General features: G+C 64.5%; 6 protein-coding genes across 6 annotated transcripts; 2 read left to right on the forward strand and 4 right to left on the reverse strand.

Annotated features, from left to right (window-relative positions):
• Positions 1–1,918: 1,918 nt before the first annotated feature.
• On the forward strand, positions 1,919–8,765 carry PFL1_03614 (uncharacterized protein; the record flags this gene model as incomplete). Its single annotated transcript, XM_007881133.1, has 4 exons — positions 1,919–3,438; positions 3,562–3,665; positions 3,781–8,423; positions 8,565–8,765. 4 exons carry the CDS (start codon positions 1,919–1,921, stop codon positions 8,763–8,765), a joined length of 6,468 nt encoding a protein of 2,155 aa, XP_007879324.1.
• A 2,917-nt stretch (positions 8,766–11,682) lies between these two features.
• On the forward strand, positions 11,683–14,242 carry PFL1_03615 (uncharacterized protein; the record flags this gene model as incomplete). The annotated part of the gene is made up of 2 exons (XM_007881134.1): positions 11,683–11,796; positions 11,954–14,242. 2 exons carry the CDS (start codon positions 11,683–11,685, stop codon positions 14,240–14,242), a joined length of 2,403 nt encoding a protein of 800 aa, XP_007879325.1.
• Positions 14,243–15,071: 829 nt separating this feature from the next.
• On the reverse strand, positions 15,072–15,951 carry PFL1_03616 (uncharacterized protein; the record flags this gene model as incomplete). The annotated part of the gene is made up of 4 exons (XM_007881135.1): positions 15,072–15,100; positions 15,238–15,325; positions 15,481–15,547; positions 15,689–15,951. The coding sequence occupies 4 exons, from the start codon at positions 15,949–15,951 to the stop codon at positions 15,072–15,074; spliced, it is 447 nt and encodes a 148-aa protein (XP_007879326.1).
• A 714-nt stretch (positions 15,952–16,665) lies between these two features.
• On the reverse strand, positions 16,666–20,061 carry PFL1_03617 (uncharacterized protein; the record flags this gene model as incomplete). The annotated part of the gene is made up of 5 exons (XM_007881136.1): positions 16,666–17,827; positions 17,924–18,168; positions 18,456–18,506; positions 19,116–19,706; positions 19,993–20,061. The coding sequence occupies 5 exons, from the start codon at positions 20,059–20,061 to the stop codon at positions 16,666–16,668; spliced, it is 2,118 nt and encodes a 705-aa protein (XP_007879327.1).
• Positions 20,062–23,219: 3,158 nt separating this feature from the next.
• PFL1_03618 (uncharacterized protein) lies at positions 23,220–25,145 on the reverse strand (the record flags this gene model as incomplete). Its single annotated transcript, XM_007881137.1, has 1 exon — positions 23,220–25,145. The coding sequence occupies one exon, from the start codon at positions 25,143–25,145 to the stop codon at positions 23,220–23,222; it is 1,926 nt and encodes a 641-aa protein (XP_007879328.1).
• A 934-nt stretch (positions 25,146–26,079) lies between these two features.
• On the reverse strand, positions 26,080–27,960 carry PFL1_03619 (uncharacterized protein; the record flags this gene model as incomplete). Its single annotated transcript, XM_007881138.1, has 5 exons — positions 26,080–26,143; positions 26,307–26,405; positions 26,529–26,830; positions 26,931–27,348; positions 27,449–27,960. 5 exons carry the CDS (start codon positions 27,958–27,960, stop codon positions 26,080–26,082), a joined length of 1,395 nt encoding a protein of 464 aa, XP_007879329.1.
• Between the last annotated feature and the right edge of the window lie 35 nt (positions 27,961–27,995).

Genomic DNA, 27,995 nt, shown 5'->3' on the forward strand with positions numbered 1-27,995 from the left:
ACGCCGGCTCGACGAGGGGTGAGGCAGGCAGGCCTTGGCCAGACCTGGCCGGCGCTTCGGGCAGATGCCCGATTCTGATCGTGACCCTCTCCTCGACTGCTCGCGGCTGCTCCGACCATGGCGGGCGGGCAGGCCGATCCACGCACGTCTCCGTCCGCCTGCCGTGGCTTGCCACGAGCTCGGAGACAGACACACACACAGAGAGAGAGAGAGACAGAGGGGAAGAGAGACAGACAGAGAGAGAGAGCGCGAGCGAGAGGCAAGGAGAGAGAAGAAAAAAGGATTCTCTCCCTCGGACGCGTCCCGTACGTGGATTTGCTTCGCTCCGAGCGCAAGGATCGGCAAGGCAGGCTGGCAAACTGTACTGTACCTCGATACGTCGAGCGGGACGGAGCGTAGCGTGCTGGTCAGGCCGTCGCTCCCGCTCCCAGCCGCTCGCAACTTTGGTCGTCAAAGAGGCGGCGAGGTCGGCGCCCGTCGAGGGTGCGGGATGGCGTATGCCTCATCAGCTCCAAGGTCTCCCTGGCCGCTCTGGGACCAGTCTTCGAGCAAGAGCCACGAGCCCCCAAGTCGGAAGAGCGAGAGCGACAAGGGGCAGGCAGAACTGCTGTGCGGGAGGGCGAGCGCAGCAGATAGTTTTCCAAGGTGCGGGGTCGTCGCCACGCTCTCGAGATGCGTGCCGGCCTGGCCTTGCGAGAAGCCTCTGCGGGTGCGGGCGCCGGGCTTGTCGCCGCTCTCCGTTCTCTCTCTTCTAGATACAGAACCTGTAACGGAGGCCAGCCTACCTTGCTTGCTTCTGCAGCCTGCACTTTCTGCGACGGGCGGGCGGCCGTCGAGCGTCGAAAAAGAGGGGCGGGCTGCGCTGGGTGGGCAGGCAAGCGCGTCGCTCGCCCTGAGGTCTCTGTTGGCCAAGCACAGCTGCACCCGGCTGGCCAGGCCATGGCTGCGTGCGTGTGTGACACCCAACTACACTCTCACGACTGCACTTTGCCTGCTCCGGCTCACCCCACCCACCACGCACCTCGCTGCTCCCCTCAACCACCATCTCTCTCTGAGCCCCGCACCTCTCCGCCGCCTCTCGAGCTCAGCCTCGTCCTTCAACCAACAGGCAGCCTTCTGTCGAGGTCTGAGCCGCCCCGCTACCCAAAGGACCGTCAGTCGACCGGCCATCGTCCTGGAACGTTTGCTTGCCCACCTCCCCACAGCCGTCGCACATTGGTCGCCGCCGCCGCCGCCGCCCCCGCCACGGTCCACATTCGGCCGCCATCTTCCCTCAAGCCGCATCCTGCATCGTCTGCGGGCATCTGAGCATCGCACTCGCCGCCCTTTGCAGCACCGCACGCCACATCTCTCCGCCTGCTCGCAAGCTTGCCGGCGCCTCCGCAACGGATCGCTACCACCACTCGTTTCTTCGCTCCTTCGCATACGCGACGTCTCCTCGCTCGACTGTTGCGAGCCAGTCGCCACTTGGCCTACATCGCCCAGGCCCACCGCGCAAGCCCGGCCCTCTCCGGCTGAGCAGAAGGTGCTCGCACAAGACCGATAGCTGCTCGACTTGGGCACTGCGTAGCCTCGACCTTCGCCCATCGGCTGCCACCGTCCCGGGAGCACCACGCATAGGGGCCCCGTCTTAATCTGCGGCACCACAGGCTGGGCAGCTCGACCCGTTGCAACCAAGCCACTCAAGGCCGTGTCCGTCCTGCTCCATCGTTCCCCTGATGCTCATCTGCGTGTTCGCATGAGATTGCTGCCTCAGTTGGCAACTCTCGTCCGTCTTCGTCCTCAATCAACCTCACTCCGCACCGCAGGGCAGAGGGGCAACCCTACGACCAGCCTCGCGGCGGCGGCCGCCCTCGACGAAAGGCCTTTTCGTCCGCCCTTCTGCCTGCCTCGGCCCCTGCTCTGAACTGCCTCTAGGATGCCGTTCGAGCTGGTCGCCGCCACCGGTCCGCCGGACACCTCCTCGATGCTCGCAGAGGAGCGCCGCCGGCAGCCCCATTCCAGCACCGACATCTATACCAATGGTGCTGCCTCTGGTGATGCCGGGCTCGCATCCTACTTCGACCCGATCAACATGGGGAGCGCCTTTCATCCAGCATCGCCGCCTGCTGCGCTGGCTTCGAACCAGCAGCCAGCCAGCCCCTCGTCGCCGTCCATAGGTGGCGCCCGCACCACCGGCCAGGCGGCACTCTCGCCCACCCGCAGCCCTCTTGGCATCGCCACTACGTTTGCGCGTCCTTTGTCTGGATCGTCTGCGGCTCCGGACCAGCCGCCTTCGCCGTCCTACTTTGCCAGCGTCGCCGCCTCGTTCTCCTCTGCGTCGTCGTCGTCCCCAGCATCGGGCCGACAGCCGACCATTACGTTCACGGGCGCTCCTGCCGAGAGCACCATCGTCGCGCCCACGAGCCCGATGCGGCCCGGCGGTTCACAGCAGGACCTCCAGAGTCTGATGTCCGCGCAGTCGGTGGTCGGCCACGCAGGCCACGGCGCACCCGCAGTCACAGCGCTGCCCTCGCCTCCGCTCTTGGCCCACTCCCCCGGGGATGGAAGCTTTATGGGCCATTCGCAGGCTCCCGTCTCTCCCGGAGGCTCGATCCGGTCAAGAGGGCCATCTTCGCAGATCGGGTTCTTCGCCTCGCTCCGGCCGTCTTCGCCCAAGGTCGGCTCACAGCTGCGCGAGGACGGCGCTTCCGAGCGGAAGCGCGACAAGGCCGACCGGGAGCGGGAGCGATCGTCCCTTGGCACCAGCAGCGGCCTCGAGGTGGAGCCCAGGGCGAGGCGCCCAAGCAGCGTCTTTGAGCAGGTCGGCATCGTCTGGGAGCGGTTCGGACGCAAGGTGCATCACGTCCGCAACTCGACCTCCGAATCCGGGCCAGGGTCGCATAAGCGGGGCAACGGATCGCTTGGCGCCTCCAGCGCCGCCGCCGAGGCTAGCGAGGAGCGGCCCCCTTCCACGGGATCGAGCCTTTCGGGATCGCAAACCTCGCCCTTCCAAGGTCCCTCGCCGGTCGAGATCGACCGGCGCGGTTCGGCCTCGTCGAGCGCAGAGCAGCGCCTACCTGCCTGGTTGGAGGAGTCTCTGGTGGGAGCAGGCATAGCTTCGGCGACCTCGCCAACCTCCGCAACGTTCGCGCGCCGCGATATCGAATCCCGATCGCCAGCGCCTAGCGTCGCTGCTTTGAACGCAGCAGCCAGCCATGGCGTGGACGCACCAGGGGGAAGCTTGGGGGTGCAGACGGCGAACACGGCTGCCCGCAGCGCCCATTCCAGCCCGGCTTCGCCTTCCCGCGAGCCGACAGAGTACGTCGACCACGTCGGCACCGACAGTCCGGCTTCCCGCGGTGGCATCATGCGGCAGCTGTCGGCCGGTTCGAATTCGTTCGACGATGGCCTTCTGCCCGGTCCGTCTCATATCCGGCGTCATAGCCTCCTCGACCGGTAAGCCGTCCTCAGTGTTCAACCTTGCCATGCCGTGCACCGACTGAACAAAGTAAAGTTAGCTGACAGCTCCCTTGTTCGCGCCATGCGCTCCACTCTCTGGTTTCCCTCGTCTCTCTGCAGCGTCCTCATCCAGGTCACCGAGGACAACGAGCGCTTCTCGGTGGTCGACGTCTCTGGCGTCGATTCAGCCGATGCGATCAAGGAACGGATGTTTGCCAAGCTTCGTGAGTCCATCGTCGCCACTATTTTGTTTCTGCCGGCGATGCGCCAGCTGTCATGCACTGCGCTGACGACACCGGCCGACCCGCGCGGCCCGATATCGATCGATTGCTTGAGCAGATCTCTTCGATGAGGACTTTTCAAACTTCCAGCTCTTCCGTACCGAGATCGGTCAGGCGAGTGCGACAGGGCCCGTGGTCAACGACGATGCTCTCCTCGCCCTTTGCCTGCAAATGGGCGACGATCGTGGCACGCTCAAGTTTCTCGTCCACCAGGCCGGCCCGCCCACCAAGCCTGCTAGTCGGGCGCTGCCGCCTCTGACGACATCCTCGCCTCGGAGGGCGCTCAAGGACCTCGTGGGGCCATTACCAGATTCTGCGGCTGATCATCGCCGGGCTGAGAGCCAGTCGTCAAAATCGTCGATCAGCGACGCTCTCGTGTACTCCGAGATCATGACACACGACGACGGCGGCGGCGGCGACGGTGCCACCGAGCCTGCACATCGGCGTACGGGCAGCGGTCTGCAAAGGTCCAAGGCGCAGTCTCGGCGGGCCCTTCCCGACGCACCCGCCACTGGAGACGAGTTGCGCTCCCCGGTGCAGGGTGCTAGGGGATCGCTAGGGGGCTATGATCGTCGTTCGACAGCCTCCTCGACCGACGGCTCCGAGCGCAACCGAGGAGGCGAGCCGCCTCACTCGAGGCGGGCAGAGGCATCCGAAGTCGACGCTGCGCAGCGATCGTTCAGCCCACCCCTGCCTTCGCCACATGCTCGGAACGCACCGCAGCAGACTTCGACGCCGTTTGGGTCGGCTCTCCGTGACGGCGACCGCGATTGGCCCTCTGCGGCTTCCAACTTTAGGCCACCGGAAGCGGGATTTGCCGCTCACATCCAACCGCAGTACCAGAGCTCGCCCCAGACGCAGCAACGTTCGCCTTCGCACGCTGCCGAGGCGGCATACCGAGCCGGCGATAGGGGAGGAGCGCCCCTGCCTCGTTCCCTGCAAGCTGCTGCACGACCGGCTCCGAGCTCGCATGGTCAGATGCCTTCTGAGCATGGTCAAAACGGCCATGCTCGCCTCCGTTCCGAGGGAGAAGAGGGGCAGGCGACGGCCAAGGCCGCCTCCCAGCTGACCATCCACAGCGCCAAGAGCATGGATGACCTACGGAAGCGCCCGGCGCCACCACCTCCACCGATGCCGCCGAGGGTGGACATGGCTATGATCGGCTCGTTTGAGCGCGACGGCCGCTATCCGAACCCAGCCATCGTGCGGCCGTCGACGGCGACACCATCGCAGAAGGAGCCGACGCAGGTGCAGCGGCAGCTGAGCTCCGATGCGCACCTCGGCTTGAGACTGAACTCGCCGGGCATGGCGCCGGACCCTCGAGCCTTGCAACGCAATCGCAGTGCCCAGGCTGCGCTTGCTATATCTGCAAGTCAGCCCAATGCCGCGAGCAGCGTGTCTGGGGCCGCCATGAGGATCCCCTCGGCCCCGGCGCCGATGCGATCACCGGCCATGTCCGGTCGCGACGGTGTGCCGATGGCGCAGGACTCAAGGCACGGCAATCGACCCGTAGTCCTGGATGACGCGCGCTTCGGCGGCCATCGCGTACCCCAGCAGCCGCCCAACTACCCGGCCCAGTTCAGTCGGATGGGTCCTGCCCAGCTCAACACGAGTGCGCCCGCCCCAGGGTTCGGCTACCCCGCGCAGCAGCCGATGCAACAGCACTTCGCGGGCGGCCCCCAGCTTGCGTACGAGCCGCATCGCGGGCAACAGATGCATCCGCCGCATCCCGGCGAATTCGGCGCGCGCCGTCCGTTCCAGCCGTACGGTCATCAGGATCCGCGCATGCTTGGCATGGGACAGGGATCCTATTCGCCTCGTCCGCACACCTTCCACGACGCCTCGTTCTCGCCGCATCAACGCCCCGTCATGGCGACCTCGCCACCTTACCGCAGCCGCGAGGATCCCTTCACAAGCCTCTACTTTCCGGCTTCGAGCTCCAGGCAGGTCTCCGAGTTCCAAATGACGGCTGGACGCCTCGAGCCCGGCATGACTGTCCAGGAAACCATGCAGCATCGTCCCCACCATGCCGGCCATACCGCGCCACAGCCTTCTCACGGCCCGCGCGAAATGCGCAGGCCAGCCACGGCTGCCGACATGCCTGCCCATTCGCAGCTCAGGCGTCCGCCCGCCGCCACGATGTCTCCCCGACGTGAGCAGCAGGCCGTGCTTCCACCGGCGGTCGACTGGAGGCCGAACCCGCCTGCGTACCAACAGCATCAGCACCATCTCCAGCATCAGCACCAGCACCAGCATCAGCTCCAGCACCAGCACCAACACCAACACCAGCATCAGCACCAGCACCAGCACCAGCACCCTCAGCCGCAACAGCAGCAGCAGCAGCAGAAACATCACCATCAGCAGCAGCAAGGGTCGATTCAGCCATCTAATGGCCCGTCGAGCCACGTCTCGCAGCACAGGCTTCCAACCCGCGCTGTCCAGCACCCCGAGAACGGTGGCTACCCAAGTGCGGTCCCTCGCGAGGGCAACGTGATTCGTGCGAATGCGTCTGAGCGGTCGTCTGGCTCGTCTTTCGCCTCAAGCAACTCGCACAGGATGGCTTTCGGCGAAGATGACCGGCCCGGGCGTCGCTCGATTGAGGATTCCTTCAGCGCCCCGACATCGGCGCGGAACTCGCAGAGCAGCACGACCAATATCGACCTGCACAAAGACGGTGCTGTCGAGGATGACAGCCGCGGTGCCCAAGAAGGGGACCTCGAAGACGAGGACCTGATGCACGTCCGACCCCTACCAAGGCCCCCGCAGCCTTCGCAAGCGGGGCAGGTGGCTAAGTCGACAGGATCGGGGAACGGCCGTGGTCCCGCCGAGGACGCTGCCAGCGGTGCAGAAGGCCAGCGGGATGGTGAGGGGACGCCCAAGCCTGTCGATGGCGAGGGCACGCTCAAGGCGAGCAATGTAGCGAACCTGTGGAGCTCTCTCGGCGCCCGCGCACTGGGCGAGCCCTCGGACACGCTGGCCAGCAACAGCGATAGCGGCACATTGCGGGCCGACCAGTCACGCCATGCGGATATCGGCGAGGCTCCATCGGCCGGTTCGAGCGCCACGGTCACGGCAGACGATGCCCAGGCCGCGCAAGCAAATACCAAGGCTGATGGCAGCATCCCGAGCATCGAAGCGGCAATGGACCCCGGCGATGCCGGCACCTTTGCCTCCTTTGCGTCGTTCGACGACGACGAGAGCGAGGCGGGGACGTGGGCGCAGCCGCTGGACTCTGACCCGAGCGCTCCGCGCCTGCCTCTGCACTTCGGCGGCGCACAGTCAAGCGGCGAAGAAGTTGGCGAGCAGACTCTGCAGCCCGGGCGAGGACTCCTCTCCGCAGCCGGAAGCTCGACGCCAGCCGAAGTCGCCGCGGCATCGCCTGCTGCTTCTAGCCCTCGCAGACCGGAGCTCCGTCTCCAGATCGAGGCGCCCACCGCAGGCAGCCCGCATCTCGCGAGCTCATCGCGCCGAGCGTCGCCGCATGTTTCCCCGCGGCCGACGTCCAGCAAGCTTTCCTCGAACAGCAAGGGCAACAGCGGTGGAGGCGTCCAACGTAGCTACTCGTTTGCCAAGCGCGACAACGACTGGGCTTTCCGACCTCCGCCCGAACAGCTCTACGAGAACCTCGACGACTTCTTTCCCAAGCACGACCTGGACAAGCCGCTGCTCGAGACGACGGGCGTGCCCGAGAGTCCGGTCGGTGCCGGCAGCCCCAATCCGGACGTGAGCCCGAATCCGGCCCAGCTGCAGCCGCCTTCCGGTGCCGCAGCGGGAGGCCAACTCGCAGGATCGCTGAGTCGGCACAAAAAATCAATCAGGATCGTGGCGCAGGACCGCAAGCGGTTCCTCGACCGCGCCGAGAAGCGCGTGTCGTTGTCTCCAGGCGCCGGCAACGCGGCCCTGGCGAGGCGTCGCAGCACCCGCCTCTGGGGCACCAAGGTGATCGAGATGACACCCGGTCAGGAAGTCGGCACCCCGGCGTCGGCCACCCCGGCCGAGTCGCCCTCTGGCGAGAGTGGTCGACGTCCCGTGTTCAAGTGGGTCAAGGGTGACTTGATCGGCAAGGGCACCTACGGCCGCGTCTACCTGGCGCTCAACGCGACGACCGGCGAGATGATCGCCGTCAAGCAGGTGGAGCTCCCGAGGACGGCGAGTGACCGCGAAGATAGCCGTCAGAAGGGGGTCGTCGCGGCCCTCAAGTCTGAGATCGAGACGCTCAAAGACCTCGACCACCCGCACATTGTCGCCTATCTCGGATTCGAGGAGACTGCGTCGTTCCTGAGCATCTTCCTCGAGTACGTGCCGGGTGGCTCGGTCGGCAGCTGCCTCCGCAAGCACGGCAAGTTCGAGGAGGCGACGATCAAGTCGTTCCTCCACCAGATCCTCGAGGGCCTGGCCTACCTGCACAGCAAGGGCATCCTCCACCGCGACCTCAAGGCCGACAACATCCTGGTCGACTTTGAGGGCATCTGCAAGATTTCCGACTTTGGCACCGTCCGCCGCAGCGACGACATCTATGGCAACGTCGAGGACATGTCGCTGCAGGGCAGCATCTTTTGGATGGCGCCCGAGGTCGTCAGCCTCTCCAAGAAGGGCTACTCGGCCAAGGTTGACATCTGGAGTCTGGGCTGCGTGGTGCTCGAAATGTTTGCCGGTCGGAGGCCGTGGTCGGACGACGAAGCTGTCCAGGCCATGTTCAAGGTGCGTGCAGCCAAGTCCTCCCCATCAGATCGGAGCGGCCGGAAACGACGGCGAGCGCAGGCTGACTCCCTCTTTGCTCCTCCCCCCTTTGGCGTCATCTCCTTGCCCCTCTCTTCCCTTTGATGCCTCTTGACGCTGCAGATCGGTGCCGAGCGTCGCGCCCCGCCGATTCCCGCCGACGTCACCCTGTCCAAGAAGGCCGCACACTTCCTCAAGAACTGCTTCGAGATTGACCCGGCCAAGCGTCCGACGGCTGCACGACTGCTGGACCATGTCTTCAGCGTGCCTGAAGAAGGCTGGCAGTTCCAGCAAAGCTCCCTGTGGCGACACCTGAAAAAGTAGACGTCGCGACAAAGCCGACGCCCGCACCCTTTCCTCGCGGCAGTTTCCTGTCCTTTCTCTCTCTTCCCCTCTGTCTCTCCCTTTTCTCTCTCTCTCTCTCTCTCGACCGGTTCCCCTTTGTCGCTCCTTATTCCTCTACATCACAGCAAGCATGGGACCCTGCAGAAACCACCATACCTCTCCTTTGTTGCCTCGTCTCTGCATACAATACAGGTACACGCGCAACAGCAGCTGCCATTCTCCAGTCTGATGTGGCGCGGCTGGAGATCTCCCAGTCGCAGCGCTCGTTTTCCGACCGACGACGGCGGCGTCGTACTGCTCGCGGCTGCTCCCGCTCGGACCGCCGGCGAATCGCGCACACAGATCGCGCCAAAGAGTGGTCGCCTATACACGGACAAAAGGCTGCCGAGCTGGGGTGAGGTGGCGGGTGCGCATCGACGTTCGTCGGAAGGAGCCATCAGGTAGAGACGGCCGCTCTGCTGCCACGTGCGGTGGGCCGATCGCGCACCTCCGGCCGCCCCACCAGCGAAACCGTACCATCTCTCGAGCTAGATGCGGTGTCACTTCCAACGTTACCCTTGCCTCTGTCCCTCTCTCGAAGGTCTCTTCGGATTCGGTACATAAGCTAGGTTTCTGTGCTTCCCGGCGGAACAGGCGGTGCCGGGTGCGTGGATGGATACAGCTGGCCTGGCGCCTGTCCTGGCGGCGGCAAAGGTGCGGAGTTTGGGTTGGGGTGCCACGCATTCAAGGTTGGGTTACCTGATGGTGCTTCGGTCTCCGGCGAGCGGGGGGGGGGGGGGCAGGCAACGTCTTAGCTGTCCTAGCCTGGCTGGCTGCCTGCCTGTCTGCCGCCTGCCTGTCGCTCTGACCCAAGGCGGCGGGTGGGCACCACCAGGCAAGGCCAGGCCCGCAGGTCAGGGTACGTAGATTGATTGACCTCGGTTGTGGCTGCCCGGCCCCCTTCTTCGCATCCGAGACGCCGTCGTCGTCGGCGAGCGCCGGCAATACGCTGGATCCGTGACCTCTTTCGACTTAAGTTAGTTAGCAGTCTAGTTCTGCCCTCACCAACGACGACGAGCACGCACTCGACATGTACTAGGTACTGCCCTCGCAGCGTAAGGTATGGATGGGTAGCGCGTGTGACCAGCATGAGGCCGAGTTGCACGGATCAGACTGCGAGCAAGGTTCAGCCACAAAACGGCAAAGGCCGTTGGCGGCGGGGCCAAGCCGGCTGAGCTGCTGGTGGTGCCTGGTACGGTGGTGGCTCTTGTCTCTATGGAGATGCATCGCTGCAGCGGGCCTTGACCGCCCCCTGCCTCTGCGTGTCCACACCTACATACATGCGATGCGCTGCTGCCTGGCTGCTCATGCCATGGTTGCAGCGCATCTCGAGGCAACAAGAGCGGCGATTGTGGTGATGTGTGTGTGTGTGTGTGTGAGAAGAACTCTGCCATGGGACCTTCTTGGCGACGACCGCTCCGAGGGCGGCGAGGTGGATCCGGTGTCGGGAAAGCCGGCTCTCGCGCCCCTGGCTCGCCGCCACCCTCTCGGATTGAGGTCAGGCAGGATTTTTGGCGTGGGACGGTGCCGTCAGGTTGGGATGCTCAGCTGCCGGAAGACACCGACGGTGGCTCTGAAAGCCCTCCGAGGTTGCGTGGAGATGTGGTTGGAGAGGCGGCGGGTTTGGCGCGGCCCAACCGAACTTTTCAGGCGGCAGGGGGGCCGACAACACGAGGAGCAAGCAGGGAGCGGAAACGCAGGCCAGCCTGTGGTCTGGGCGGGCGGGAGCAGCAGGCAGACGGCGTGCAACCGTAGCCGGGAGGAAAAAAATCAAATCCAGAGAGGCTGGCTGCACTGCGCTGCGCTGCGTTTGCCCGCGCGCCACCCCTGCGGCCCAGGCTGGCCTGGCCTGGCCTGGCCTGGCCAGGCTAGGCTCTAAGCCAGCCTCTAGACCGGGGTCGTAGGCTGGCCTGGATCTGCTTTCGCCGCTAGGCGGGCGTGGCCCGCAGCCCGACCGAAAGCGCGTGCGAGCTTGTGCAACAGCCGCCGCTCGGCCTGGCCCTGCCTGGCTGCTCGCTGTCCGTCCCTGCTCGCCTGCCTCGTTTCAAAGCCTGCCAGGTTCCGGTAGCTAGCTTTGCTTGATCCCCTCATCCCCCCCCGTTCCGCTCGCTGTTGCCATCGAGCACCACCTCACCATCTCCCTCATCCCCATCCTCCGTCGGTGCTTTATCATCCTTCATACCCTTCCCTCCGCTCCTGCATCGGCTCCTCTCCCGCTCTGTTCGCATCTTACGAAGCTTCGGCTCCTCCCCGAGACACCACATCACCATCGCCCCACGGCCCGACCCGATCCGATCCGACATCGCAACGCACCCTTCTGCTGGCCCCGCTGCGTTCGGCCTTGCCGGGCAGCCCGACTCTACCAGCACTGTACGAGGATCCCTCACTTTCGACGAAATCGGCTTGATCACCACGCTATCAGCTCTGCCTCTCGCCCAATAAGCCCATCGCAAGCCTTAGGGCCGAGAGCATAGAAGTCGTCGCTCGCCGACCTCGGGACTCGTCCATCTTTTGATCCGCTCGCGCTCCCTGCGAAAGCTCGCCGGTCGCGCTTATCGACTCTGTAGCTGTAGAGACGAGGATCGTACAGCCACAACCCCTGTCGGTTCAGGGGCATCTGATCTCGGCCGCCAGCCTGGTGTTGCTCGCGCATCGCCTACTACCGCCTTGCTTCCTATATAAGACCGCACGTAAGTCGAGCTCCCAATCTTCGCACATCGCCCCCCTTTCCCCCGCATCTGCTACCACTCTAGCACGCCGAGGCTGACGGACGCCGACCGTCATCCTACTCCCCGGTGCATCTCATGTGATCTTGCCTTCGCGCAGATCTCAATCGGCTGCAGCGCAATACCCCACCATGTCAGCAAACGGGAGCTCGAGCAGCCTGCAGGGGGACCTGGCCACCCGCACGCGGCAGCACACGAGCAGCAGGATGATGAAGACGACGAAAAGGGGCCGGCCCTTTGCGAAAGTGAGTGCCCACGACCGACTGCCAGGCGTGAAGTTGCAGTCGTGCCTGCCTCCGAGCGCCGCCTCTGCCGCTGCAATGAGGTTCGACATCCTTCGCCCGTCGTCCTGATGCTGACGCACCGCTGCTCGACCTTGTTTCCGCCATGTGCATCGACCAGGACACCCACGACCTCTTTGCTACGCTGATTGTCTCGCTCAACCTGACGACGCACCGCCAGTACTTCAAGACCTACCACAACTCGTTCACCACCGACGAGGCCGCCGAGAATCTGTCCGCGCTCAAATTCTCTCAGTCGAACCGGGTGCCTGATCCGAACGAGCCGAGCCGCATCGTTACGACCACCACGACCACCACGTTCAGCATGAACCGCGAGATGGCAAAGGGCATCTGCCAGCATTTCATGGACGCCCGCCTGATCGAGAACGCCGGAGACACGACGAGCAGCGTCTTCAAGGACAAGGGCGTCTACGTGCTGACGCCCAAAGGCCTTCACATCCTAGAACGCTTCATCACCAAGAACGGCATCAATGGCGAGCACCTGCTCAAGGTCTTTTCCTCCCAGCCCATCTGTATGAAGCTGCTCCACCTCGAGAGGCGCCTCAGCGACGACGAGCTGCTCATCAACGGCCCCGTCCTCGAGGTCATCTTCCGAAGAGTCGCGGGTCGTAGCCCCAACTACAACCAAGACGCCGCTCTTGCGCGGCCTTCGCCGGAGACATCCAGCAACTTTGATCGCGCCATGGGCATCGAGGTGGCCGACATCCAGGAAAAGGTCAAGGGACAAGGGCTCAAGACCTTCCGGCACACCTTCCACGCGCTGGCGGCGATCGACTGGCTGTGCGACTTCACAACTGTCTGCGGCAAGGACGAGGCTGCCGAGATCGCGGCGCACTTTGTCCGCGTCGGCCTGCTCACCCAGATCGTCGACAAGTCGCGAAGGGAGCAGGAGCCCTACGACGACCGCGACGTCATCGTCCGAGTCGACGACGGTCGTGGCAACGTCACCGAGGGTCACTTCCGCTGCCATCACAAGACCATCTACGGCGTCACCGAACGCGGCCGACTGGTCGCCAGGTGGGATCAGCCGGCAGGCACCGACGCCAACGGCTCGTTCAGGGCCAATGGCTCGCATCGAAGGCGGTCCTCGGACACGTTCGAGTCCGGGCTGGCCGAGCGTGGCGACGGAGATGCGGGCGTCCACCCGGCCAAGGCGGCAGAGGCCAAGTCCAAGCTTGCGGACATCCCCTCCAGCCCGAACCCGTCGAACCCAAAGGACAGGACGCTCTCCCGCAAAGCATCTACAGTCGACCGCTCTCGGGGCGAAGCCAACGGTCACCACGTCGCTACGGTCCCAGCGGCGGCCATTGGCCAGGGCATCGCCGACACCTCGGCCTACAGCTCGAGGGACAGCAACACGAACCGTCTCAAAAACATCCTCGAGGAGCCCGCGCTCCGCCTCCTCTTCCGCGAGTTCCTGAGACAAAACTTTTGCGAGGAGAATCTGAGCTTCTGGCTCGATGTTCAGGACTTCAAGCGCAGGTTCCACACCACCAGCAGCGCCATGGCCGTCCGCGGTCCGGCCGGGCCGGCCGAGAACGGCGCCGCCTCGCACAAGACTGGCATGGGCCGCAAGCTCGGCCGCACCCTGACCGGCGCACTGAGCGGGGCCGCAGGCGAGAAGGACAAGGACGCGCCCATGCCTGGATACACGGCGATGGAGCGCCACCAGCAGGACCTGGTCAGCATGGCCTTTGTCATCTTCAACACCTACCTGGCACCCGCCTCGCCGAGCGAGCTCAACATCGAGCACAACCTCCGCGCTGAGCTCGTGGTGTACATGAACAAGATCCTCGCCGAGGCCAAGGCGGCCGGTGCCCTCACCGGCGCCCTCACGCCCGGTGCGGGTTCGGCTGCACAGACGTCGACGCCTCCGAGCGAGGCCGGCGGCAGCGTCTTCGCCTCTTCTGCCGCCAACCGCTCCGAGACCAGCCTCGAGGAGAAGAAGGCCTCGGTGGCGTCGCAGCGGATCCGCATCCCGCTCCACGCCAGCCAGCTGCAGACGATGGTGCGCCTCTACGACCGCATCCAGGACCACATCTTCCAGCTCATGGCCACCGACTCGGTGCCGCGGTTCATCAAGGACCCGAGGTTTGTGCAGCTCGTCAAGAGCGTCGAGGAGTACACTGAGGCGCTCGAGGCCGGCCGCATCGACCCGCACGAAAACGCCGGACCGGCCATCGGTCGCGAGGTCGTCGAGGCGATGCAGCTCCGATCCTCGGACCTTCACGGCGGCAGCAAAGCCAGCAGCAGCCACGACGGCGGGTCCAGGCAGTCGGGTGATGCGTCGTCCCGCAAGGTCTCGGCCACCACCGCAGCTACCTCGACAGCGCCCAGCGCCCCTGCCAGCGTCGCGTCGCCCAAGATGGAGGCCGGCATCGCCCGATGACGGCGCACTGCCCTCGGGTTTTCCCCGACCCCTCCCGGGTGCCGCGATGGAGAAACACCCGTTCTGGCCGCCGCAGGCCCGATACTCGTGCGCCGGTCCCGTATCTCGCTCCATCTAGGGATCCTGATGGCCGCGCAAGCCTTCGCCCCTCGCCCTTACAACCCGTCTCGTTATCAAAAGGTTCCTCTAATCACTCAGCATCAGCAGCTCGACAGCGCCACACCAGTGTAGCCGGCCCATCGCATCGTCCCGATCTTTGCATCAGTCCTGGCCGATTCGAGCCAGCCCCCCACTCCTCCGCCATCATCCCCAGCCTCGGCCTCGCGCTCGGCGCCTGCGTCCTTGTCCCCTCGCCGCGCGCCCCAACGTCCGTCAATTGTCCCGTCTCGTAAAGTCGTCGTCGCCGCCGTTCTCTCCCTCCTCCTCCTCTCTCCGTCGTCGTCTTGTCCCCTCAACCTCCTTTGTTGTTCTGGTAGAAGATCACCTCCCCCCTTCAGTCCCGTTACCCAGGGATACTCCCTCACCGCTAATGTCTGGCACAAAGCCGCCCCCTCGCCCCTCTCTCAACACGTGTAATCCCAAGCGGGCCCGTCTCCCTGTCTCTCGAGTCCTGTCTGCGCCGTCGTGCTGCGCTGTGCTGGAGTGTAACGGGATGCGAGGTGCTGGAATGCTGAGCCGGACGGCGTTGGGCGAGGTTGCCGGTCGAGGGCAGGCGGGTACTGGTTGATGAAAGGGGCAACTGGCCTGCCCGGAGCAGACGGGGATGTCGTTGGTGAGATCTCTTGCGGATTGGGTGCCAGGCGCAGAAGTAGGGTTGCACGATGCAGCTTCAGTCGGCTGATGCGCAGCCTCGACAGCCTGACGTGGACCAAAGCGTGCAAGAGAGGGGAGAACAGGGAAGCGAACGAGGTCAGCTCGTCGCTCGCTCGGTCCGTAACGCCTCAGGATCGGCTAGTTGCCCGAGCGTCCTGCGCGATGCTGGGACCAGGACGTACCGCAATGTACGCATTCGACGACGGTGCCCGCTCTCAACTGCGACTTGGGGACGCGGCAGATGCATGTCGAGCCTTGGTAGTTCATGTCCTGCAGAATGAGCGAGTGGACAAGGAGCGATGAGCGAGGAGCGAGGGGCGAGGGGCGAGGAGCGAGGAGCGAGAGAGCAGGGTCAAAGGAGGGGCTGGCTCAGTCGCTGCGGCGGGCAAGAAGGATGACGGGCGGGAACGACTTGGCAGACGTACCCGAGACTGGATACACCGCACGCAGCAGAGCTTTTCGTAGCCGTTTCTCTTCCACTTTGCGATGAGACTGTTGGTGGATGACCAAGTATGGCGGGAGAGAAGGGGAGAGAGGGGTAGACCATCAGCCTTCTCGTCCTTCTCTCTCGGACTAGGCGGCTCGACGGCATGGTACGAAGCTGGGAATGACGACGAGGCCTCTGCGACTCACTTTGGATCGGCAAAGCCCTCCTTGATGAGCCAGTCGTAGAGTTCGCGCGAGATGGCGTCGCGCTTGTAGAAGAGGTCGTAGATGTACCGCGAGCGCGTGTGGCTGATGCGCATAATGGGCCAGAGCGACTCGGCCTTGCGCTTTCCCTCGTTGCTCTCGTTTTCCGCGTCGCGCATCGCGCGGTCGTAGTCGTCGAGGATCGAGGCAATCTCCTCGTACCCCTCCGGCGGCGGCTTGGAGCGCGTCGTGCGGATCTTGGGCATCTTGGCCTGCGGAGAGGGGAGCGGGGGAGGCTTAGGGCCTTCTGACCAGGTAGGCGGACGGGAGGATGTGCTGCGGGCGGCGAGATGGCGAGGAAGAGTGAGAGGAATGAGCGTGGTGCGTCGCAGTGTGTGAGTGCTGAGTTAGACCGATGCCGGAGGACGTGGGATGATGGGGGCTGAGGAGGATGCGGGCGGAGAAGGGTGAGGGCGCAAAAGGAAGAAACAAGACGAGGCTAGCCGGCGTGCTCGACCAGGCAGGCCAACGGCGCCAGGCATGCCTCCACAACCACCCTCATTTTCGTGCCAGTGGGCCGGCCACCCGCCACCTGCCAGCCGCCGCTGCCTGGCTGGCCGCTCGCCGCCTGGCGACGGGACACGCAACACGAACCAGCGAGCAGCACAACGGGCAATCGGCAAGCGGAGTGTGGCATTACTCTGAGAATAGTACAGAACGAGAACGTGGAACACGGCAGCGATGGCAACTCTTGGACCGGAAGAGGGGCAGCGAGGAGGGTGTGAGGACGGGCGAAAGGGCGAGGGCAACAAAGTACAGTCGAGGGTGTAGGGCGGGGTAAGAGGACGGGGCAACGACTAGGGAGCTAAGGTGAGCAACGAGGGATGGATGCGATGCGGTATGTGATGCGAACCGGTAGACGTGCAAGGTAGGCAAAGGGGGGCCAGTGCGAACTGGCGCAGCTTGCAAGGTAGGATCACCTAGTCGACCCGCATCGGACTCCCCGGCACGATGCCCGCGGCGTGCGCGCCGTCGATGACCGGGTTGCCGTTGGCGTCGAGACGGAAGCCGTTCATGCCGCCGCCCGCCTTGTTCCTCCGTCCCAGCAGCGTGGCGCCGCTCATGTTGAGCTCAAAGCCGCGCTTGCGACCCGAGCTGCCGTGGTTGCCACGATCGCGCGGCCCAGCTCGGCCTTCGTACAGCGCAGCCTCGGCAAGCTTGCGGTCAGCGCCACCGCGCCCCTGGTACTGCTGCTGCTGCTGTTGCGCTGGCTGCTGCTGCTGCTGCTGGGGTTGCTGCGGCTGTTCGACATGTCGAGGTACGCGATGTTGCTCGACGGCGCGTCCGGCCTGCTCGCCGTGCTTGCGGCGCGTCTCGTCGACCTCGTCGCTCTCGTCCTCTTCGTTGAGCTCGCCCAGCGGCGCCTGCGCCCCCTGCCGCCTCCGCGCGCCCTCCTCCTCCATCCGGTGGACGGCGTAGGTGACGTCGAAGGCCTCCTTGAGCCGGTTGATGCCGGGCGACATCATGGCGTTGCGCGCCGGGTTGCCCGTCTTCATGGCCGCCAGCAGCGGCGAGTCGAGCGGCATCTCGGACGTCTTGGCCAGCAGGATGTCGGCCGAGTCGAGGTTGGGCACCGGGTCCTTGACGTTGCACCACGGGTGGGCCAGGAACTCGTCGATCGTGTAGCGCTGCCGAGGGTCGACGCAGAGGAGGTGCGTGATGAGGTCCTTGGACTCCTCGCTGATGTCGTCCCACCACGGGCTGAGGAAGGTGTAGTAGCCCTTGGCCACCTTTTCCGTAAGTACGGAAATCGACTCGTCGTAGAACGGCGGGAAGCCGCACAGGAGCGTGTACAGGACGCAGCCAAGCGCCCACATGTCGACGCTCTTCGAGTACCGCTCGTCCTTGACGATTTCGGGCGCCGTGTAGCCGACGGTGCCGCACGGCGTCATCGTGCTCTCTTCCCACACGACCTTGCTGAGGCCAAAGTCGGCGATCTTGACCCGGCCGATGCCACCTCCTCCAATCCCGGGCATGAACTCGCCCTCGTCTTCCTTGTCCTCGTCGTAAGGGCGCTGGACCGGATTCTTGGACGGGATCACCTTGATCGACTCGAAGAGAAGGTTCTCGGGCTTGATATCGCTGCGGGAGTGGGAGAGCGGGCGCGGTTGGCGAGGTGCGGAGAGGGGTCAGCACAGGAACGGCGTCGCGGCAAAAGGCGCCCGGGGCATGACTCACCGATGGACGACACCGCGCTCCTCGTGCAGGTAGCGGATGCCGTGGGCGACTTGCAAGATGACGTGCCTCGCAAGCGCCTCGCTAAAATACGTGAGCTTGACGATCTGGTGGAAGAGCTCTCCGCCCTCGAGAAGCTCGAGCACGAGGAAGTAGTACTCGCGCGACTCTGAGAAAGAAAGCAGCTCGACGATCCCAGGGTGCTTGAGGTTGCGCATGATCTGGACCTCCTTGAGGATGTTGGCTCTCTGTTGGTCGGGGGAAGCAGAGGGGAAGAGCCGAGTGGCATGTGACGCGGTCGATGGAAGGATGGGGCGCGAGTAGAACGCGGCGAGGGATGCAGTGGAAAGGGGCGAGAGAGAGAGGAGAGGGAAAGAGGAGAGACGCAAGGGGAGGCGGAGAGAGTGGTCAATACGAAGCTGCACGATGGGATGGAGGGCAGCGCGAGCGAGAAGTGGTAAAGGCAGTGGAATCGAGGCCGGGGGAAGGAGGGAAAGGCCAGGGAGGGGGAGGGAGGGGGTGTGTGGAAACGGACCTCTGTCACCCGGTTCTTCTTCCGGAAGTTGGGGTCAAGCCGTCCGTCCGCCTAAAGATGTACAACAGACACAGGAAACGGGGACAGGGAAGCCAGGAGAAACATCGGGCCGCGTCACAGGGGCCAGAGTGGTCAAGCAGAGGAGAGAGGAGGATGCAAGGTTCGAGGGATTGGACGGAGATGATGGTTAGTTTGATCACTCGTGGCCGGGCATGCCGGCAGGCGACAGCACAAAGAGTGCAGACCAATGTGAAGAGGAGAGAAAGGGAGAAGAAGACGACGGCGACGGCGACGACGACGGACGGACGCATAGAGCAGACGGAGCCACGGTAGCACGAAGACGGAAGGCGCGCGACCAGGAGAGCCGAACGCGAGCTCGACACATGCCGCAGGACGCTCCTGTCCGCCCGAGGCCCGAGCAGGCGAGGCTGCAGACCGGCCTGCGGGGAAGACCGCGGCCGATCCAACACGCTAGACTCGAGATATGCTCGCACGGATGTCTTGTACGAACGGTAGAGGGACGCCTTGGCCAGAGGCTCCCGCACCGAAAGCACATCGACACGGAGACGGCGGCGACACTTTGACGCAGCGGGAACGGCAAGACGAGACCAGACAGCGACAGAGGCATCGCGTTGCTTTGCCACAGTGGCGAGCACTCACCTGACTGCTGTTGAGCTCGTACTTGCGTACAACCTTGATGGCGACCTTCTGACCGGTTTGCTTGTCGCGTGCCTTGTACACGTTGGAGAAGGCGCCGTCGCCCATCTTGCAGATCAGGGTGAAGCGGTCGTCGAGGCCCTCGTAGCGGGGCATCTTTTCGGACGCCTCGCGTTCTTCGGCGACAATCCTTTCGGCCTCTTTCTGGTACTGTTCGTTGGCAGCCGCACCCTTGGCCGTCGCCGCCGCGGTGCCAGCCGCTGGCGCAGCGTGGGAGCGCTGACCGTTGTTGTTTGTCTGACCCTGTTGCATGCCGGACGCTGTTGACTGCGAAACGCTCGCCGGTAGTGGTGCTGCTGGCGCGCTGGTGTACGTTTGCCCGGCGGACCTGCTCTGCGTTGCGGTGGCTGAGGCGTGAGCCTGCGATGCCTTTGTGGGGGCGGGCGCGCTCTTTTCCGACGGCGCAAAGCCTGCCTGTCTGCTCGCTTGATTGGCGGTCGAGGTTGCGCTGCCGATGGGGGCCTGTGGATCCCGAGAGGACGAGGTTTCGGCTGGATGAATCTGGGCGGATGGACCGGGGGCAGAGTTGTCGACCTATGCGTGGCGAGCGGAAGTCATGATGGGTGTGGGGGAGGCTGAAGTCAGCGGTTTGGCCTTTGCTGCAAATGCAGGTGCGGAGGCCGGTTCGAGCGGCCTGGGATCCGGGTGGAGTGCGGGAATCACCGCGGCGCGTTGCCAGACCCTCGTTGTCCGAGATGGCCCTTAAGGTGGCGCTGTCGCCACAAGGTCTCGCAGTACGCCGCTGCTTTGCCGAAGGAGCGAGGCCTCAAAGGCATCTGGTTCCACCCTCCCAAGCTTTGGCTGGCAGACTGCCACTTACCGGTAGCCCGTCCTCGCGAGCGGCCTTTCCGTGCCTGATGAAGTTCTTGAACTGCTCCAGAACTGGCATCTCTCTCCTGTTTACGTCGGAAGCCTCGGCTGGGTCGCGATTGGGTGGTTGCCACCGAGTAACAGCTGGCGTTGGAAGTCGAGGCCTGTCTGTGACGGCGAGATCGTATGGCTGGCTGGCCAGAAGCTGAGTGCTGCAAGCGGCGAGGAGATGTGTCGTTGATGTGGTCGTCGGACGTGACTTCTCTGCTGAACGACGTGACGATGCTGCCTGTCTGCAATTGGGCGGGAGATATCGAGCTGGGCTTGACGGTCGGCCGGAGGCGTCTGGTCGATAGTCGAGACGAGCGAGTTTGGCCACAGCGCTGCCTGTGTGTCGAGCGAAGGTCAGAAGGCGGCCAAGTGCGAAACGGTGGTGGCTGACGATGGCCGGGAGCGTTGCAGATGAGAGATGGAGAGGCGGATGAAAGGAACGGGCGGCCGATGGAGACGTTGGTCGGAGGGAAGGAAGCGAAGGAGGCAGGGATCAAGTAGGGATCGGTGGTAGAGCTGAAGCGGGTTTGCCAGAGGGGCGGGTTGGGGGGCGGCGCTGCGAAGGTCGGAAGTCGAAATTGTCAGCTGCGCTGCCATATGACGCCGGGGAGCCTGGCAGATGAGGCCCGCCTGCCTCCTAGCCCCAAAACGGCGCGCGCACACAAGCAGGCCAGCTCACGCCAGGATGGGCCCTCCCAGGCCCCAGAACGGGCCCGACCTAGGATGCAGGGTCCCTTCCCAACAGAGGCCAGGCTGGGGTGAGGCAGGCAAGCAGGCAGTCGGGCAAGGCAGGCAGGCAGGCAGGCGGGCAGGCGGGCTGGCGAGCGTAGGCTGCTGTTGGAGGGTCGAGAGGCTAGGGGCCGGGGGGGTCGAGGGCGAGGGCGAGGGCGAGGGCGAGAGGGAGGGCGAGAGGGAGGGCGAAAACGATGACGACGACGAGGGCCACGCCGACGTCGGCCGGCCATCGCAGCAGCAGCGGCACAGCACGAGGAACCGCCAGGGCCTTGGCCCTCTCGACCTTTGAAGCGGGCTCCGCGTCTTTTTGCGTCAGCCAGAAGGGCCGCCGACCTCGGGCTACGGTAACAGCCTTTGCTCGCCATCACCGGTGCCGCTCGCTACATACGATTGATAGCTGACGCCCGCAACGACACCATGCCCGCGACGAGATGGATACAGGCAAGAGTGCCGCTGCAACGACGCCGGACCAACATCGTTGTACGGTACTGCTTGCTTGTGCTTTCGTGCAAGACTGCGGACAGGAAGCGGGTGCGAGAAAGGCGCACGCTACGCCTGTGACGTTCCTAGCTTGACGCGCCACGACAGTCTGCGTCGCTCATCGTCATCGACCCTGCACCTCCTCCATCATCGTCGCACGCCTCTTAACTTGTCGTCGAGGGGGTATGCCCTTCAGTCAGCTCCCTCCTTCGTTCCGAGGTGCCAATTAGATTCTGATCTTCGCCATGACCGCAACGGCGAGCTGCCTGCCTGGCTATGAACAACGGCATCTAGATCACCATCTAGCGGTATCTCTTCCCGAGCACGCCTGCTGGAGGCCGGGGGCAGACCCATCTCGCCAACTGACTTTGCGGGGCTATGAACTCACTTCTCTGTAATCTATAGCTGCATAGGCCCTGCAAACGGGATGGACCTCCTATCTGCCGCCAAGCCAGATCGCCCTCGACGGGCTGACGTCGTCGAGGAGCACTCACGACGCTACATCGTCGAGATTTCTGTGCCAGCGCCTATTCCTGTCGCTACTGTAGCGCTTGACGAGGCCAACGGCCACTCAGGACAATAAGGCAGCCGCGCAGCAAGGTGTAGGATTGCGATCCATGGCTTGCTTGAATGGCTCGACGAGAGCCGGAGGGGCGTCTCCGCCGACGCGTCAATGTGGCGTCCCTTCCATCATCGGGTCCACGAGCCTCGCGAGACGAGCGAAGGGCCTCGTGCGTCGTTAACGAAGGGGACGCCCTCGTTCGAGCATTTGTGACGTCTGCCCCCGCTTCGAGAGGCTGGCAGACAGGAACGGCGACAGCCATGCAAGCACGGGATCGGAGACATGGCCGACTGCGGAATCTCGTTGCGCAGCTCAAAACAGAGGAGTAGAGCTCTCTCTCCGAACGCCGTACATGGTTTCGCGGCGGGGCCGGTGACGCCGAGGCCATGCCCATGACCGCCGCATCGCCGAGCGGGGGCATCATAGGGCGGGCGTCGAAGGCACGGTGATCCCGTCCGCATGCTTGGCAGCGATTCAATGCCCTTTGTATCGGACCTTTTGCGCTAATCGCCCGAGCGCAGACAACAAGCAAGGCGGCAGAATCACATTGTGGCAGCTAGAACTACGACGACGGCGGGGCTCGACCGTCCAGGGCGCGGCGGGGGCCGACGACGGCGACTGCGGAATCCTTCGGTTGTGGGCTGAGCCGGCGAGTGCGGACAAGGAAGCAAGCAGCCCGTGCAACATTCAACGTCGCCTGAAGTAATTTCCTCGCTCGTCGACGACCGGCTGCAGACTCGATGTTGCCATCTACATACCCACTTACACAGTGCCTTGCCGCTAATAATGTGCCGACCACCAGAAAGGAACAGGAACTCCATAGGCTGGCCTCTGCCTCAGAGTTTCATCCCTCTACATCTCTTGTACTCTGTATAGTTGGCTGCGTGTGGGTTGAACGCTGCTTAGTGGCCACCTCACTTGCATTGTTCTGAGAAAAGCTGAGCGGCGCAGCGGGCCGTACATCCCGGACGTCATCGCGCTCGCGCTCGGGGCCAGTCGCATGCCCCCGCGGACGGCCTTCTACTCTACCCCGCGCAGCACGGTCCCGCACATGGCTCCGCTGTGCAGTATGGGCCTGGCCACGATACACTTCCTCAAACAAACCTGGCATCCCGCCCGGTACCGACAACAAGCCAGATCCAGGTCAGACTCTGCTTGCTGAGGATGAGATGCTGAAGGCGAGCTGAGCTCGACCCCGGCCGGATTCGCGCGGCGTGGTATGGCATGTGTGGCGTTGAATGTACAAGATGACAGAGAGAAGACGGGGAAGCGAGTCGATGCAGGGGCTGCGCAGAGGGCAGCGGCAGTAGCAGAGGCAGCGGCAGGAGCGTGAGCAGGCAGAGCGTGGAAGCGGGGCGACATGGAGCACTTGCTGGCCTGCATCGGCGGGGCGACGAGGTCGAGTCAGGCTAGAGCGAGAGCTTCGAGGCAATGTCATTCGCTATGCGAGAGAGGAGACCGCCCGACGTGGCGCCCGTGGCGGCGGCGGCGGCGGCGTCCTCCTTGATCATGTGCGCCGCCTTTTCGCCCACAGCGTAGACGGCCGAGACGATGTGCGACGACACGTGGAGCGGGATGATGCTGGCGTCGGCGACGCGCACATTGGCGGTACCGTGGACGCGGAGGCGCTCGTCGACGACGCCGCCCTTTGCGCGCGGCATCATGCTGCAGCTTCCGATGTGGTGGTACTCGGTCACCGCCTGGTCCTTTGTGAACTCGCGGAAGTCGTCCTCGGTCTTGTACTTCTCCGGGTCCGGGTCTTGGCGCCCGACGGTGATGTCCTTGAGCGAGGGGGCCTCGGCCATGGTGCTGCTGTAGCGCACCGCCTTGGACAGGATCTCGAGGTCGGCGTCGACGGAAAAGTACCTCGGGTCGATGCGCGGCGCCGCCGTGGGGTCGCTCGACGTGATGTGGATGTTGCCGCGCGAGAAGGGCTGCTGGAGCGCCGAGAGGATGCTGTAGTACTCCTGGCCGTCCTGGGGCGGCGAGGCGGTGGCAAAGAAGCCCGGGGCGAAGATGTACTCCATGAACGGGCACTCTTCGTCGTCGAGGCGCGCCAGCTGCATCTTGATGCCCTCCTGGACGCCCTTCGAGTACTTGGACCAGTCGACGCGGTTGACGCCGTCCTTGATCGCCTGGATCTCTTCAGCGCTCATAAACTGCTTGAGCGGCACGTAGGCGAAGCCCGAAAAGGCGCTAGCGATGATGCCGCGGTCCTCGCCGTCGCCGTGGTACGTCTCCATGGCGGCCTTGGCAAAGTCGTCGTTCCTCATCTTGTCCCAAGTGATGTGGCCCGGGGCCAGCTTGAACGACGCCGTGCAGTAGAGGTGCTCCTGGACGTTTTCGCCGACGTCGAGCTCGAGGAGCTGCTCGACGCCCGCCGCCTTGAGCACCTCGGCGCGGCCGACGCCCGAGAGCTCGAGAAGCTGCGGGCTCTTGACGGTGCCGGCGCTCAGCACCACCTCGCGCCTGGCCTTGACAAAGTGGCTCTTGCCGTCGACGGTGAAGTGGACGCCGGTAGCCACCAGGTCGCCGGAAGCGCCGTCCTTGGGCTTCTCGAACTCGAGCCTGGAGGCGTTGGCGCCGGTAATGACCTTGAGATTCTTGCGGTCCTTGTTGGGCGCAAAGTAGGCGTTGGCGGCGTAGGAGCGGACGTGCTTCTTGGCGTCGACGGTGGCGGGCGACGCCCAGAGGCCCGTGTTCTTGCCGCTTAGGCCGTCGACGGCGTTGTTGAGGCCGAGGCTCTTGAGGGCGTCGAACCACGGGCGCTGCGCCTCGGTGTACCACGCGCTGAACGACGTCTGGATGGGCCCGTCGGTGCCGTGGACCTTTTCGTCGCAGGTGGCCAGGTTGGCCTTCTGCAGCTCCGACGAGGGGGGCTGGAAGGTGTCGCTCTTGCGGCAGAAGCCGGCAAAGTCGTCCCAGCCCCATCCCGGGTTGCCCAGGCGGCCGATGTCGTCGTACTCGCCCGAGTAGCCGCGCTGCCAGACGAGAAAGTTGAGCGCGCTGCTGCCGCCCAGCACCTTGCCTCGGGGCCAGATGTAGCTACGGCCGTTGGAGTGCTCCTGGGGCTCGGTCTGGAGGCACCAGTCGTAGTCCGGGTTCATGAGCGTCTGGCCGATCATGATGGGCAGGTTGATCTTGGGGTCCTCGGGGCGCCACAGGCCGGCCTCGATGACGCCGACCGTGACCGAGGGATCCTCGCTGAGCCTCGCCGCGACCGTGAGGCCGGCGGTGCCGCCGCCGACGATGACATAGTCGAATTCGGTGAAGTCGTCGACGGTGACGCCCGTGTCGGTGAAAGGTGTGGTCTCGGGGGCAGCAGTAGTGGTCATCGCGTTTCAGCTGGGCGTCCGGAGGTCAATGCGAGTTTGCAAGAAGGAGCGGGAGCGGGAGCGGGAGCTGGCCAGGCTGTGGTCAAGATGGTGTGGGCTAGGTCGGGAGCGGAGACGTCTCGGAGTGCGCAGATGGGCAGAAACAAGCAGAGAGCGACGGCGAAGGTGGCTCTATAAAGGCCCGGCCCGCCGGCGGAAGCATGGCAAATGAAGGTAGGGCGCGGTCCCCTGCTGGGCCCTAGCCTAGCCTAGCCTCTGACTGCCGGCCTGCCTGCTCAGCTCTCGACCCAACTCAAGCTCAAGCTCCGGCCACTGGGAAGAAGCAAGCTAGTTCGCCACCAGCCAGAAGAGAGGGCGGTGCGGGGGATCCGTGCGCGCGGGCGAGCTCCCCGCTGACCCGCCTGCGTCCCGCGTCCATCTGCGCGGGGCCAACAGCCGAAGCAGACCAGCACGCACGCACCCACGCACGCACGCACCCACGCACGCACCCACAAGCAAGACGCCGAGTCGCGTGCGTGTGCGTGCCGGCACCTCAGGCTCGATCGGATCCCTCCTACTTCTACACCATCTACCAATCTGTAGGTTTCGACGGGGAAGAAGGGAAGCATTCGCTCTTCGATGGAGCATACTCGCAGCTGCTTTCAGGTGGTAAGTTCCGGTGCCTAGCTGCGACATGTCACGCCAGCCTGAAAGCAGGCAGGCAGAGGCCGGACGAGCTCTAGATACCTGCTGGCTGGCTTCCCAGACCAAGTCAGAGCCGAGGCGCCTCGCGTAATGCGCCGGCCGAAGGATACAGTAGAGCCTCACCAGCGCATAAGCCTGCGCTCGGTCCCTTGCTTGCGCCAACACCATGCCTTCATCGATCGTATATACGGCATGTACACATCACCAACTTGCTCGCTGGCTGCCTGTGAGCGCAAGCAGGTCAAGCGCACTACGCGGTCCTGCGCGCATCGTACACCAGCGCTGCGTCCATGAGGACCTGGGCTCCGATGGCACTGCAGAGCGCGTGGGAAGGCCCGAGACGTCGGCAGGCAGGCAGGCAGGCAGGCAGGCAGGCAGGCAGGCAGGCAGCAGATCGGTACCGCAACGACCTCGTCAGAAGGGGTTCCAACACCCTCGGACGCGCGACAGCCTGGGCAACAAGACGCAACCACTCACCAGTCTTCGGGCGAAGAGTACTCGAGCGGGTTGTGAGAGACACCATCGCGGCTGGTGATGAAGACCATCGAGGATGGACATCTCTTGCTCGTGGCGCACCTGAGCGGAGGGGGCGTTCCGATGCATGATGGGAGGCAAGGGCGTTCCGTGTGAGCGGACCGCGCTTCGCCGAACGGCTCGCACCACACAGGCACACTACTAGGTAGCTGCTGCACGACTCACGTGTCGTGACCAGCACCGCTGAAGACGTCGATGCCCGACTCGGCGCCGTAGTTGGCCTCGACCGCCTCTCGGACGCTGCTGATGCAGTCCGGATGAAACTCGACCGCAGGGCTGTGGAAGGTCTCGAGCCACTCGAGGCGGCAGCCTCGCTCGCTCCCCGTCCCGGCCACCGCACGCGAACGGGCCTCGATGGCTGACGTCAGTGCAGCGAGCCTTTCAGTCGAAGGGTGGCGGATGTCGAGCGTGAAGAAGACGTGGCCGGGACATGTATTGACGCTGCCGGGTGAGAGCCGCAGGATGCCCTGGACAGTGGCGACGAGCAGGGAGACTTCAGCAACCGCGGCGTCTGCGCGGCCTCTCAGCACCTAGATGAGGTGCGGAACGTCGCTGCTGTGCACTCACCGTGCTTGCAAGACCGCCGTGCTCCTTGGCGATCCGGTTGCTCTCGACAATGATGCGCGACGCACAGAGCATCGCATCCGAGCGCGTCTCAAAGGGCGTCGATCCCGTGTGGCAGTCTCGTCCGTGGACGTTGACGTCGATCCACCGATACGCCTGGCCGCCCTGGACGATGCCGACCTTCTTGCCGGTCGACTCGAGGATCGGACCTTGTTCGATGTGCAGCTCAAAGTGGGCGGCGAGCGGATTGGACTCGTAGCTCGCCTCGACGTCTCCCAGAAAGCCACCCCGCTCCAGCTCGTCCCGCATCGTTATCGACGCGTCCTTGACATCCTGCAACGCCCACGCCTTGTCGAGGGCAAGGTCGCCGTTCCACACCGACGAGCCCGTGATGGATTTAGGGAAGCGCGCGCCCTCCTCGCTGCGGGAAGGTGGCATTGCGGGGACGTCGAGCCGAGCAGCACGGGCAAGGTCAGCATCCGTCACGAATGCTCGCGGTCCGCTGGCGCAAACGAGCTCACTTGGTCCAGTTCACAAGGCAGAGCGGGTACTCGGTCTGGAGCTTGTTTTCGTGGATCGTACGAAAGGCCTCGAGCGCCGCGTGGATGCCGAGGATGCCGTCGTATCGCCCGCCCGTCGGCTGGGTATCGAGGTGGGATCCGACGGCCGTCGCGTGGCCCTGATGCTTGCCAGGGCGGAACATGAACATGTTGCCCATCTTGTCGACCTTTGTGGTGCATCCGAGGCTCTCTGCCTCCTTGGCCAGCCACCGCCTGGCTTTGAAGTCGTTGTCATCGAGCGTGAGCCTGCTCATTCCCGTCTCCGTGGGGCCCGATCCGTAAGGATGCGCGGCTCCCCACTTGCAAGTCTCGTGCAGGCTGTCCATCATCCTCGCTGCGTTGATCTTGAGGCTGCCGGCGGTGTACGATCGCGTCGAGCCCAGGGCCCGCGCTCCATGTCCGGGTCCTCGAGGCTGCACGAGCGTCTTGATCAGCAGGGAGGCCCGCGACTGAGAGTGCGACAGCGCCAACATCTTGAGCTGAGCCGTTGCTTGGTTCGATAGAAGGC

The sequence above is a fragment of the Pseudozyma flocculosa genome (assembly GCF_000417875.1).
Source record: "Pseudozyma flocculosa PF-1 unplaced genomic scaffold scaffold00011, whole genome shotgun sequence".
Classification (NCBI taxonomy): domain Eukaryota; kingdom Fungi; phylum Basidiomycota; class Ustilaginomycetes; order Ustilaginales; family Ustilaginaceae; genus Pseudozyma; species Pseudozyma flocculosa.